This window comes from Tiliqua scincoides, chromosome 4, assembly GCF_035046505.1.
Source record: "Tiliqua scincoides isolate rTilSci1 chromosome 4, rTilSci1.hap2, whole genome shotgun sequence".
In the NCBI taxonomy this organism is placed as follows: domain Eukaryota; kingdom Metazoa; phylum Chordata; class Lepidosauria; order Squamata; family Scincidae; genus Tiliqua; species Tiliqua scincoides.
The window spans coordinates 38824358-38838754 of NC_089824.1; the positions used below are offsets into that span (position 1 = coordinate 38824358).

The 14397-nt window shown below is 42.7% G+C and overlaps 1 protein-coding gene across 1 annotated transcript in view; it reads left to right on the plus strand.

Annotated features, from left to right (window-relative positions):
* Positions 1-13982, plus strand: part of SLCO5A1 (solute carrier organic anion transporter family member 5A1) — a 53546-nt gene extending 39564 nt beyond the window's left edge. Inside the window, exons 4-9 of the mRNA XM_066626077.1 lie at positions 629-793; positions 5612-5810; positions 10119-10278; positions 11852-12093; positions 13076-13140; positions 13531-13982. Coding sequence (XP_066482174.1) covers positions 629-793; positions 5612-5810; positions 10119-10278; positions 11852-12093; positions 13076-13140; positions 13531-13982 — 1283 coding nt within the window. The remainder of the gene's footprint in view (positions 1-628; positions 794-5611; positions 5811-10118; positions 10279-11851; positions 12094-13075; positions 13141-13530) is intronic.
* Positions 13983-14397: the final 415 nt, after the last annotated feature.

The window sequence follows — 14397 nt, forward strand, 5'->3', positions numbered from 1 at the left end:
CTTGCTGCTCCTTGGGCACTCTTTTGCACACAGGCCTGCTCTGCTCAGTGGGCTGATGGCCTGCACCCTGCTCTGCTGAGGCCTTTGCAACCTTTCCTGGCCTGCACTCGGCTGTGTGCCAACTGGGCAGGCCATTCCCTGGGTTGGGTAAGTCCAATCCTGAACAGTACTCAAGCCCTGACCCTTAAGTGTTGCTTTTGGTGCTGATGGAGGCAGTTAAGAGGAGGGGAAGTTTGCTCCTACATTTTTTTTAGTCAATTAACTGTTTTATTATATTGTAATCTAATTGATTAAACATTGTGGCCCTAATTATTATGGGAATCTCCATGTTGTATACATAATAATCTTTTGTGGTCAGCCTATTCATGCCTGCCATATGGTTGTGCATGTACATATGTCTGTTTCATTTTGCAGTTTTACTCATTGTTTACTTGTGGGAGCAGCATACCATGCACTGGAGAGGCCATACATGATGCAGTTGTCTTTCTATCCTGATAGTGAACTCTGAAAGAATTGCATCATGCTGAGTGGGGAACCATTCCTCCTAGTACATTTGCAGACCAATTTTGGTTCTCTTTCTCATTCATAATGAATAACATTCATATGCCATTTTTTGTCATTTTTGTAGAACTTCCAAGAGCAGCTGTCAGGATCTTAAGCAACATGACATTCCTTTTTGTGAGTTTGTCATATACAGCTGAGAGTGCCATTGTTACTGCTTTTATTACCTTCATTCCCAAGTTCATCGAGTCACAGTTTGGCATTCCAGCTTCCAATGCCAGCATCTACACTGGTAAGGCATTGCCATTTAGTAGGGAAACTTGTAAGGATTATTCTCCTGTGACTGCCACAGAAAACCAATGGAAAACATTCAGTCTCACTGTTCCTAACTCTTTGTTTTCAGTCTGCAAATACTTTGACTTGTTACTCATTTTTTAAGTATGAGCAATTTATCATGCTTATATTGTGATAAGCTTTTCTGATAGAATAAAAATTGCACTGGCAATGCCAACACCTTTCAGAATGTTCTGCTGGCCTGTTTAAATTAATGCTAATTGCTTAAGAACAAACATTATTGCTTTTTTGGCTTATTTTGCTCTCCTCGTAGGTCATTCATTGATCTACTGGTACATCCAATTTTTTTACTCATTATTTCATTTCACTTATAACAGAAGCTATTAATAGTAGTACCATTATGATAATTTAAATTCATACTCCTATGTGAATGTCCCTTTTAAATAATAATAATTGCTAAGCTGGGCCATCCTGTGACTGTACATCTTGTGTACAGTTCTAGTTGCTACACCTTAGGAAGGATATTGTAGAGCTGGAAAAGCTGCTGAAGCAGGCAACCAAAATGAACAGAGGACTGCAGCTTCTTCTTTAAGAAGAAGCTTCTTCCTTAAGAGGTTCCTGCAGCTTCTTCCTTAAGAGGTAAGGCTACATCATTTGGGGCTTTTTAGCGTAGAAAAGAATCAATTAAGGGGAGATCTGATTGAAACTTATAAAATCATGTATGGCAAGAGAATCTCACAATACTGTTTAATGAAATTGATTGGTAGGAAATTTCAGACAGATAAAAGGAGGTAGTCCTTCATACAATGCATAACACAGGCCTACAAAATTGAGGGTCAGAAAAGTTTTTCCAGACTTTATGATATGAATTTGGGGTGCCAATTCCAAAAATGGCATCCGTTTTGCCCTATCACGTCTAGTTTTGGAGATATAGTATAGCCTCATTAGTGAATGGTTCAAGCAGCTTCCTCATGAGGAAGCCATGGTGAAGGCTTCCATCATCCATCAATCAGTCTCTCTCCAGGCACTTAGAACAGCTTCACTCGAAGGCAAGTGACCCCTCCCTTCACCCAGAGTGCAGCACTGGGAAGGAATGCAAAGTGATTATCTTTCTTGCCTGTGCTCAGGGGGAAGGGAGGGGTCGCTTGCCTTTGAGTGAGTGAAGCTGTTCTAAGTGCCTGGAGAGAGAATGATTGATGGATTGTCAGCCAGCTGCCCTCTTTCACATTAACGAGGCTGTTGTTTAACAACTTTTTTCCTTTAATTTAAAGGGCCCTTCTCCTTGCGTTAAAATTGCAGGTGCAAAATCTGTGGCTAATTAGGTTATTCCAGTATAATTATAAATTATAATTGCTTTAAAAATGTACTAGGTAGGTGATATAATGTCAGCAGATGCAGCCACCATATTAATTCTAATTGGATAAGTAATTTATTTTAATTTCTGGAAAATATCTTACAGCCCAATCCTGAGCAACCTGGGGCGTCCAGGCTCAGCGGCACCGAGAACGGCTGCTGCCGGATCCTGCGCACCCCGGGCTACCATGGGAGGCGCCTCAGGAGAAGGGGACTTTCGTCCCCTTCTCCCGGGTAAGGTAAGCAGCCCTGCAATGGGGCTACTCACTTTACAAGGTAAAGGTGCTCGTATAGGGCACGGAGCCCTCCCCAAGCGACTTGGATCCTATGGCCTCCACGTCATGCCTCCTCTCTGCCCTCACTCTGCCCCCTGCCGGCCTCCCCTCTCCCCGGAACGCCTCCTCCCCGCCCCTGCTTACCGTGCCGTGGCTCAGCGGTCCGGGAAACCGCTGAGCTGTGGAAGCTGGGCGACCGCCCTGTGCTAGCCCAGCACCGGCCAGCCGGTGCTGGGCTAGCACGGGTGGGAGCCCAGTGCGACAGAGCTCAGTGGCACAGAGCCGTGCCGCCAAGCACAGGATTGGGCTCTTAAGCACCAAAATGCGGTGTTTGGTATTTTTATTTGAATATGTTAACACCGAAAAGGCAGTGTTTTGTGTTTTTATACATTTTTAATGAAAAAACACACCCCTATTATTAGCCATGATGGCTATGTGCTACCTCTGGGGTCAGCAGGAGTATACCTCTGAAAACCAGTGGCAGTGGGAGAGAAGTATGTCTTCTGTCCTGTTTGTGGGCTTCCTAAAGGCAACTGGTGGTCCACTGTGGCAAACAGAATGCTAAACCAGATGGGCCTTTGGCCTGAGCCAGCAGGGCTTTTCTTATGTTCTTATCCTGTGATTGTTTCTAGCATCTGGTACTTACAGATAAGGTGCAGCTGAACATGGAGGTTCTAGTTTATAGCCATTATGTCTAGATTCTAGATATGAGAATCACATTCCAGCTAACCTCATTAGAGTGGCTTACATAGCTGCTTTATAAATAAGCCATTTTTGCTATAAAAATAAGCTAATACAGATGGCATTTTGGTGTGATTCGGTGCTGTAGAGCATTGGAATGGGCAAACACATTTTATTTACTGTTGAAAAAGAGCTCTGGGAACAGTAGTTAAAATTGTATAGTTGGAAGGATAGAAGGAAAAGTAAGGGAAGCAACTTGACATGGAGTTGCTCTAGGGAGAGGAGACAGTTGAACATCATACTTGGCATATCTTGATAAATTTGTGTGGGGGAAAAACAGAAGTCTTTGCACAAATTTGGAAATCAGAATGGTTGGAGGCAAGCTTGTGAAGGGCACAAAGACACTTCCATGGGGCATGAGATTCATGCATTATATAATGTAAATAAAGTCTCTTTTGATTGACAATCTTGTAATTCCATGTGATTCGTACAGAAATGTCCCCAACTCTGAATTTGCTGCTGTGTTTTATGGCATATCCAAGAGCCTTGATGGTACCATTGCTTGATATTGTATGAGTTCTCTAAAAGATAGAAAGAAGGTGGACTAGACAAAGCATTACCCTTGGTATAGAGAATTGTAAGCATCCCAGGGGTCCAAAGGAAGAAAACGACAATGCAGGTGTCCCTCTGCTGATCCAGTATCTGCGGATTCAGTTATCTGCAGATCCGCCCCCTGCATGCCCATTAACATTGTTGAGAACCTTACAGCTGCAGAATTGTTCTTCCTGCTAAATATTACTGTTAGCATACAAGCTTATAACACATGCAGGCAGGTTGTAGGCAGCCTGAATGTTTGAAAAGAGTAGATTGAATGCTAACAGGAAGCAAGAAGTTATCTGCTGAATGCTAAATAGCCACACACCCACTCTGAAGTTTGGAAAAAAAATACTGATATGAAAGTAACAGCTGAACTTAAGTAACAGTGAAGTTTGGGGAAAAAATATTGATATGAAAGTAACAGCTGAACTTAAGTAACAGTGAAAGTTACTGGGCTATTAGATAACTTTTTTGTTGAAAAGTAGTACTGTATATAAGTATTTTAACTAAACCCATGTGCAGAAATTAAAGGGTGTGCTTGATGAGCTCAAATAGGCATTTAGAAAGCAGCTGGCAGAAGGGAAGGGAGCAAACAGGAAAATGAGGAAACCAAATAAGGAAGTGAAGAGGTTCTGAAGGTTAAGAACATAAGAACAGCCCCGCTGGATCAGGCCATAGGCCCATCTAGTCCAGCTTCCTGTATCTCACAGTGGCCCACCAAATGCCCCGGGGAGCACACCAGATAACAAGAGACCCTGCATCCTGGTGCCCTCCCTTGCATCTGACATAGCCCATTTCTAAAATCAGGAGGTTGCACATACACATAATGTCTTGTAACCCATGATGGATTTTTCCTCCAGAAATTTGTCCAATCCCCTTTTAAAAGCATCTAGGCCAGATGGCATCACCACATCCTGTGGCAAGGAGTTCCACAGACCAACCACACAAAGGTTCTCTACTTTGCTTAAAAGGACTGGTTTGTTGCCAGAATAGGCCAAATCTACAATGCAAAATCTCTCCCTGCAGAACAGTTGATAGCAGATTCTTGATTTAGTATTCTTACACCTGTCTTTCTTTTTTACTTTGTTACTTGCAACAGAAGGTTGGCATGAATGTAATTCAGAAATACTTCAGGTCATGATGTAAAAGTCTGACATTTGTCCAACCTATGCCTTTAGTTAAAGTTAGTTCTTCTCTCAGCAAAGGGCAAAGCTCTATCAAATCAACTCTGGTATGAAGTCCCCTTTTAACAGGTTTATGAACACTTGAGTGTCTGTGTCTTGGTGAAGAAATAATTACCCTGTTTGAACCCAAGTTTGATTCTTTTCCATTTGAATTTCACATATTTTCCAACAACACTTGGGGTTTGTTCCTTTCCTAGGCTAGCATAAAAACAAAGCAATATTTCTGCTTCATTTTAACAATAGTTCTATTTAAAGTGTTTCTCCAGCCTCTGGGAAAATCATAAGGCAGCTTGTATTAATTCTTTGACATCATTGCAGAGTGCTGAAAATTCTGGCACTTGTTCGCTGGTAGTCCTGGTTCTCACAAATAGCAGCTAGGATGGTAAACCTGTATTTCGGACTGTGTTGGTGCGGGGGGGGGCTTATCTGATGGAATGCTCCCTCAAAAAAATACATTCTTGTGCATAGAAAACTCACATGTCAGGGAGAAGGCTGGGCTAGAATACTTCTACTTGACATCTGATTTTGTATGTACATGGAATTTTTTTTTTTAAGGGGGGCGTTAAATAGTGAAGAGATACATTTTAGGCACAGTTATTACCTACTCTGTTATGTTACATTACTAGGTCTTTGTAAATTATGAAAATGATACAAACTTCACTAGTGAAAAGAGTATTTTTCCTCTTCACAGTAAATACTTTAATGTTATCCTTTCCTTTCAACCAGGTGTGATCATTGTCCCAAGTGCTGGTGTTGGCATTGTCCTAGGGGGCTACATTATAAAAAAGCTCAAACTCAGTGCAAGAGAGTCTGCAAAGCTGGCAATGATCTGCAGTGGTGTATCTCTGTTGTGTTTTTCAACACTCTTCATTGTTGGATGTGAAAGTATTAATCTAGGGGGCATAAACATACCATATACCACAGGGTAAGTATCTCTTGGTTGCTCTAAATAATTCCTATCTTGCTATCCACTCCTTGAGCTTCTCTGAGCTTCTCTTATCATGATAGACCTTTATAAAATTATGAATGGTGTGGAAAAAGTGGATAGAAAAAATATTGCCTCCCTAACTCCATGTCCATCCAGAGAAATTGAAGAGTGGTACAGTGGGCCCTTCTTATTTGTGGTTCAGCACCTGTCGATTTGACTCAATGCAACTGCCAGCCCACATTGGAGGGTCTCAGAAAGCATCCTGGAGGTGTCCAAAAGTCACTTTCATCAAACTGGAATGCCTACCAGATCACCCGTTTCAATGCCTGCTGGTACACTCAAAGAACTCCAGGACTATGAGGCAAAACTTCTCTTTGTGGAAGACGTGATTCTTCCACAGCATGGCCTGGACTTTTATATGATACAAAATTCTACCTTTAATTGTCTTTTCTACCAATTTAATAAGGATAGCTGTTAGAGAACTTCTCTGGCTCCTTTTTAAATGATTGGTGTTACCATGATGATATATTTGGATCTCTCCAAACATTGAGAATGTGAAACAAAACAGGGGCTTAGCTTAGCTTCCATTCACTCTGAGGCAACCCTTCCCCCTGGAGCAGGCGACAGAATGCGAAGCAGAGGTCATCATCACTTTTGCTTTGCATTCTTTCCCACCTGCTGAAAGCTGAAGGGAGAGGGTGTTTGCCTCAGAGTGAACTAAGTTGTTGATTGATTGATTGCCTGCCTGCTGCTGCTCTCCCACATTAAGTCGTAAATGAGAAGACTTTTAAATGGTTGCGTAAAGGAACTTTGTTTTTTTAAAATTGATTTCATTTAATGCAATTTTTGGCATCCGCATGGGTTCTGGGAACAGAACCCCCACAAATGCTGAGACACAACCTGTATTATGCTAGCCTTTAGAAATAAGACAACCAAGTACAGCTTGATTGAGGTCTATAAAATTATACATGTGTTGGAGAAAGTAGATATTGGATATGATAGCCAAATGGATCCTCCAGGTTTAGAGGTGATATATCTCTGCATACAAGTTGCATGGACAACAGGGAGTGCTGTTGCTTTCATACCTTGCTTATGAGATTCCCAGAAGCCGCCTGATGGCTGCTGTTGGAAACAGGATATGAGATGATGGACCATTGATCTGATAGAGCAAGGCTTTTCAGATGCTCTTATACCAGGCATCCACCCAGCCAGGCCTTCATTTTTGGAAGTGGCAAAATAAAAATAGACAGACTTCAGTGAGTGAGCTGCTGTTTACAAGCAAATTCTGCAACCAGAGGTCTGTTGTTTGCAAGCTGAATCCATTTGTATCATTCTTTGCTTTCAGCTTCTATCTGCAGCAACGGTGTCTGATTGCTGTGACGAGGTGTAGAAGTTCAGATGGCAGACAGAAATCTGCCATCCTGCCATTTGCTTAAGCTTACAACTCCAGTTGTAGAGAGCTGGTGTAGTGAAGGGGCTGCACTGCAAGTAGGAACTTGCCACGTTTGCATTGTGTCTCTGCCATGAACTCACAAGCAAGCCACTCCCCTCAGCTTCCACTCCCCAGGTGCATTATAGGGATGAACATACTTATTCCAGGTTGTTGGAAGGAGAAGATAATAGATGTGAAGCACTTTGCCTGCTCAAAAAGCACTACATGGGGGGGCCCCCTTATCTGCAGATCCCATATCAGGCAGATTCATTTATCTGCAGATTGAGCCCCCCCCCCTTTGCGGGTAGAAAACACAATTTTGGTGCATTTTTTTATTTTTGAAGAGTTTTAAAGGTGGACCCCCTGGTATTGGCGGGGGAGGGAGTTCTGGAACAAAACCCCTGCAGTTGCAGAGGTTTCACCAGTATTCAGAGATGGTGGATATTTACATAAAGTCCACAACTGGAGGGCTTGTTGCAGAGAATTGCACAACTGAAAAATGTAACATTTGAAAAATGTGACTTGAGGAGTGGTTCCAATCATGTTCTGCCTGTTCCCCTCTGGGAAATATGGTTCCTACATAAGGTGTACAGCAGCTTTTATAATCACTGAGATAAATCTGAAGATGAATAAAGTTTCATTTGGAATTCCCTATTTGTTAATAAAGGAAGCCAAGTAAAGCTTCCTGTCCCACTCAAAATAGCATAGAATTAAATGATCATCCAGAGAATTCTTCAGTGGTGCGTTCCCTTATTTGAGTTTGGTGCTTACTTATTCAAACAATATTGAACTGCTCATAAAACACATGTAAATAGAAGGAGCTTTTTAAAAAGCTTTTATGTCTAGAACATATTTATGGAGAGCTGATGGTCTCAGTCAGCTTCACTATGTCTTTTCAGCACAAGTCAGGAATATTCTATAGAAGGTCTAAGCAATGTCACTGAATAGGTTTTTGTGTCTTCTCACCAGGGATCACCAGGTTCTGCCACCCATATAGATGCATTACCTGTACTTCAATCCATGAAATAGTCATTATAAAGTTTTTTTGCTGCGGTAACCAAGGTGTGGTTGTGGTTGTGTGTGTGAGAGAGAAGGGGCAATGTGAGGAACAAGATATTCTACTATACGTGATGGACATCTGCAAGGAAATCATACTTGATCAAAGCTTCCTGGCGCATACCCACTCAATGTTTGGAGATATAGATCTTCCCTTCACACTTTGGGTTACGTAACACAGCACACACACTGGTGGCCAATACTGTAAAGTGTGACTCAGTCTGTTCCGATGGAAGTCAATAGCCTGCACTACTTGTCTTCAAAAACACACATACAGACCACAATCCTAATTGTGCGCTTGGCCAGCACAATACCTGCTGTGTTGGCTGAAGGTCACCCCTGCTAACTGGGTAAGAGGCACTCTTTAAGTGGGTGCTCCTCTTTTATTTAGTGGGGAGAGAGTAACTGGCCCTCCTCACCCCAGCAGTGTCTGTTCTAGTGGCTGTCTGCTGGTGTTCTTTTGCATCCTTTTAGATTGTGAACCCTTTTGGGACAGGGAGCCATTAGTTGTTTGTTTGATTTTCTCTGTAAACCGCTTTGTGAACTTTTTGTTGAAAAGCGGTATATAAATACTGTTAATAATAATTAATAAGGTGTAGTGAACATGCTATAAAGCATGTTCATGGCACCCAGAGAGGAGGCTGCACCAGTGGGAAGCCTACACCACCCTACCAATGCTGCAGCCAGAAGATTGGCTGGATGGCACAGGTAAGGTCATGCCAGGCTGAGGAGGTGCATGGGGAAGATGATGGGGATGGGGTATTTCTGGGCAGGGGAGGGCAAAACAGGGTGGATCAGGTTTAGGAGGGGGTGGGATCCTTGGAGATCTCCTCTGCCATAACCTGACCCCTCTACTGGCCCTCCTGGAGTTACACTGGGCTTCCTGGATTTGCACCAACTATATAACTGGCGCAGATCCAAGAAGCCCCATAGGGCAGACTGGGGCTTTACACTGGGTAAAGGGGAAGTATCCCCTAACCCTGAGGAAATCTTCAGTCACTTCCTAATCTGCACTGGATACAGTGGCTATGTCCACGGCTGTGCCAGAGCAGGTTAGGATTGGGCTGCCTGGGAAAAATATCTCTACCATTCAATTAGAATTATTTCCCCTCAGATGACAGGGGCACTTCTGATGATAACCTTCATGTACAGGTAAGCTCATATGATAGTCATATGACAGTGCAGCAAAAAAAGAGTATTTCTGTATTAGCATGTAAAACATGGGTCCACTTGAACTTTTACCTTTTCTCTTTGAACTTAAGTTCAAAGTCTGTTTGTCAGATAAGAATGCATCTACAGGTATTGACTGTTTCATTGTATCTCTCTCCAATGAGTTTAGCTTTCCATAGGTTTAGCTTCCCATGATAATAGTCATTCACTGTATGTCTTGCATTCTATCGCTTATGGGTCAGTTGCTTACAAGGATCCACACATTCAGGTGTCAGTAAGGAATTGCTTTATCTCAATACTAGTTTATTAGGATAGCTAAGAAGGCTGCTTTATTTACTGTTTGTGCTGTTGCATGCTTTGAAATACTCATGTTACTTTTGTCTTTATATGTTCATTGACTTCTCTACTACAGTCTTTTGTCCTCACTTTTACAGGTTTTTTTTTCTTTTCTCCATGTATGTGTATACATCACCTGCCACCTGAGAATGGCTCTTCATGTATCTACCGAAGGAGACTGTAGTTTATGAAAGCTTATAATTCGACAATTGTGTTAGCTAAGATGCTACAAGCCTCTTTGTTGTTTTCACTGCAGTAGAGTAATCTGGCTGCCCCTGTAGTTAACATGTACTGTAATCTCCTTTTTCTAGGCCTACTCTCACCATGACACACAGGAATTTGACTGGTGGCTGCAATGTCAATTGTGGCTGTAGAATCCATGAATATGAGCCCGTGTGTGGGTCAGATGGAATAACATATTTCAACCCATGCTTGGCCGGTTGCATCAGCAGTGGAAATCAAAGCACAGGGGTGAGTTTTTCACACAACTATCCAAACAAATGATATGTTCTACTGTGATGAAGGAGACCTATACAAGAAGGGGCAGCTGCATTTCTTACCCCCTTTTTCCACTTTGAGCACAGTCCCTTCCAAAATCGCTTCCTAAAAATTTACATCTTAACTGATAATAGAAGTTGCCCCTTGGTTAAGCAGTTGTTTCAGTCTTAAGCAGTGTCAGGATCATCTGACAACCTTTATGGGGGAAAAATCCTGGGTAAAAAAAGCTTAGCTATAGGTGGCTTCCTTTTTCTTTGAGGAAACACCTGCATTTCTTAGCCTCAAAAACTCCAGCATTGATATTTAGACTTGTAACATTCTAATCTAGCTTTTAAGAAACTTTTTATGCTTTCATAGCCAAAGAGAACTTCCCTAAACCTTTTCTTTGGACTATCCAACCTAGCTATCTTTGCGTTTACTTCTATAACTTTCTCAAAAGGTGAGGGCCTGCTGTGCATTTCAGGCTATGTGCTGCTCTTTGCAGAGAACAGGTCACTTCTGCTCAGGAGAGGGTGTATCTGGATTTTGTGAGGACAGAAATATCTATCTGCCAGTTACCTGGTGAAGCCTGGTTTGCTGTAATGCAGTTGGTCCCCAACCTTTACACAAAGGTTGGGGAACTACTAAGTCTTTGCGAGCTGTGATGGGGGAGGTGGTGACACAGTGGTGACAGCACTTCCAGATTGCGCTGCCACTGAGAAAAAAGGGGATTCGCACATACCAGGGGGTCACACTGGCTCTCTGGAGATTGCAGGGGCCCTGCAGTCCCCTCTGTGGGCCACCCCATACCTCAGAACAGCTCCCTGATGCAATTGCTACTCACTTCCGGTTTTCATCACAAAAGTGGAAGTGGGTTGTGATCGTGTCAGGGAGCCATTCTGAGGCATGGGGAGACCCACAGAGGGGGCTGCAGGGCCCCTGCACCCTCCAGACTGCTGGCACGACTCCCTGGTAAGTGGGAACCTCCCTTTTTCCTTCATGGTGGCACAATCTGGAAGAGCTGTTACTGCCATGTTGCTGTCACCACTGTCATCTCTCCCCTTGGGGAGGGGGGTCCACGATTCACTGCTATAATGTAACCTAATTTACCTGTTCACACATGCTCCTTGAATAGGCAAGTTCTACTTGCTTGTTCTCCAGTCCTCCTAATCTTGCAGTTTCATTCCTGTTATGATTGCCAATTTTAATCTTGCTTAGCTTAAGACCTGTCTACTATCTACTCTTACATAATTTACCCTTTCCTTATAACCTCACCAACTAGACACACAACACATCCATGTTGGGAGTGGGGTGCCAGACATTTGTCAGGGAGAATAATGGGATTTGAGACTCCTCAAGTCTCCCACCAATTTTGAGATCTGGTCCTTCTTTCCTGCGTCTGGCCACTGCATGCGATTGGGAAACCCAGATTAGGATTAGGTCTTATAATGTGTAGTCCTGTTCATAGTCTACGTGTTGCACTACCTGCGCAGATGGGCAAATTTGTTGGTAAAAACGCAAACAGAAAATCTTGGCATTTGATAACAGCTGCTCTTCTATTTCACAGATCAGAAATTATACCGAATGCGCTTGTGTCCAAAGCCGACAAGTTATCACACCACCCACAGTGGGACAGCGCAGCCAGCTAAGAGTGGTGATCGTCAAAACATATCTCAATGAGAATGGTTATGCTGTCTCTGGGAAGTGTAATCGAGCCTGCAATACACTCATCCCATTCCTTGTCTTTCTGTTCATCGTTACGCTTATCACAGCATGTGCCCAGCCATCGGCAATCATAGTAACACTCAGGTGAGAAGGGCCTGGACCATTATGCTATTACTAGGGAATTGGTATGCTCCTGTAACTTTTGAGGGTCTGAGGGGGTGTACAGGGTCAGCATCGTTTTATCAGATCAGAGGAGGTGTTAATCTACCAGGCACTTGTAAACATCCCCTGCTCATTTGACTGGTTGGGGATCGGTGCAGTGATGAAAAGCAGAAATGGTTGAAAAGTGGAACTTGGTATTTTTTTAGTTTACAAATGTTACTTCCAATGGTTTTTTTAGCAAATTGCAAATGTCTTTTTTAGCAAGCAAATTCCTGCTGTCACACAAAGATTTCTGCAAATGGACTATCATTAATGCCTTTGGGAATGGGAATAGATTCTGAGCTAAAGTTGACACATGCTCTCTCTTTCTTGAACACACATATATCAAAACAGTTTGAATCACCATGTCATATGCAAATCAACTAGGGAGAAGGTGATTTTAGCCTTTAGAACAGTTGAAAGAGCAGAGCAGGCTTTAAATGAATGACTTGCGGTATAATTGAAATGTGATGAAAGAGTGGATCATCGAAAAATGAACTATCAGAAAGCAGGGGATACCTGTATAGGATTGCAGCCTTAATGTAATTTGGTTAGAGCAGTGGCCTCCAAACTGTGGGATCACTGAGTTTCAAAAAAGCCTCCCCCCCCCCCCACATGGCACTTACCGTTCTGCATCACAGCCTCTTATTTTCCTAGCCAATCTTTTCAGAAATGCTTGCTGGGCAGCAACTTCCTCTGCCCATCGCCCCAGCAGGCTCTGCTGGCCAGCGCACATTTTCTCAAAGATTGGTTGGAAAGATAAAAGACTGGATATTGATTTCAGCTCTTGGCATATTCTGAATAATCTGGGAAAGACATTTTTAAAAGCCCTGAATTTTTAAAAACCTTTTTACTAAAGATACCTTGCAGTTTAATGTTATCATATTTTAAGGTTTTAAAACAAGCTTTGGTTTGTTTTTTTTAGGTCTGTGGAAGATGGTGAGAGACCTTTTGCACTTGGAATGCAATTTGTTTTATTAAGAACCCTTGGTAAGTGCAGAGGCGAGTAGGGCTGCCATCTGTCTTTCACACTCTCCCGTTTGTCAGCAATATTACTGATGTAAACAAATGCCATTGGAAGGTGTTAGATCTTATGATCCTTAGTCTGACATGGAGCTCATTTTTTCGGTCCGCCCAGTTAAATTTGAACATCTCCTTGATTTCTGTGCCAAGCAGTGTGTAATCATCATGCCCAAAAAACCTCTTGTACCTTTTGTTTGATATTCTAATATGTCCTGTTTGAAAGTGAAATGCTTGGCACTTACAGAGCAGCAACTGCTTTTACTGCATAGCATTAGCTATACACTGAAGTACATCATTACTGTTAACTGTGTTAATAACTGAGTAGGTTAATTTTCCTCTCCCTCTGATTCATTTCAGCATACATTCCTACTCCAATTTATTTTGGAGCTGTCATTGACACTACCTGCATGTTGTGGCAACAGGAGTGTGGCGTGCAAGGCTCGTGTTGGGAATATGACGTGACATCGTTTCGTTTTGTCTACTTTGGGCTTGCAGCTGGTCTCAAATGTGTTGGATTCCTGTTCATTTTTCTCGCATGGTACTCCCTTAAATATAAAGAAGAGAAGCTGCAAAGGCAGCTGTGGAGGGCCATCAACACAGTGAGCGAGATGGTGGGTAATATTGAAGCTCACCAAAACTATGCACGGACTAGATCCTGCCCCTCTTTTAGCTCTCGGGCTGAGCATACAGAAGACATTGGCTTGACAAGAGGAATGCATTACATAGCACTGACCTATCCTGGCCCCCTTACAGAAGCAATAAATGCCTCGGTTGAAAAGGCTACAGAAGAAGCCGCTGCTGAGATGTAGTGCCGTTTGGGCAAACCTCAAATTTGGTTTATTGGTCATTGTTAAAGTCTGGCGCCTTTTGAAACACCAGTGCCTTCTCTTTCATAATCTAATGTGCAGCAGGTGATAAACCAACAGAGCTTAATGCACAGAGCCATGGCATATCTGAAGGCTGGATACCTCAAAACAACCCAGGTTGCTCTTTCTTCCGTTTGGGAAATGGAGTTTCAGATATGTTTGTAAGTAGTTTCAATCCTGTCTGTTAAATCCCCGTGACCCAATCAAGTGTTGAGAGAATCTTAACACTGCCAACCATGACAAAGGCTTCATGTCCACATCCAGCTCGTGGGACTGAGGGAGGAATAAGTCATTATTTGAGTTCTTTTTCAAAGCACAACTAAAACTTGTCTCAGCTATGCAACTTGGATTGGATAAC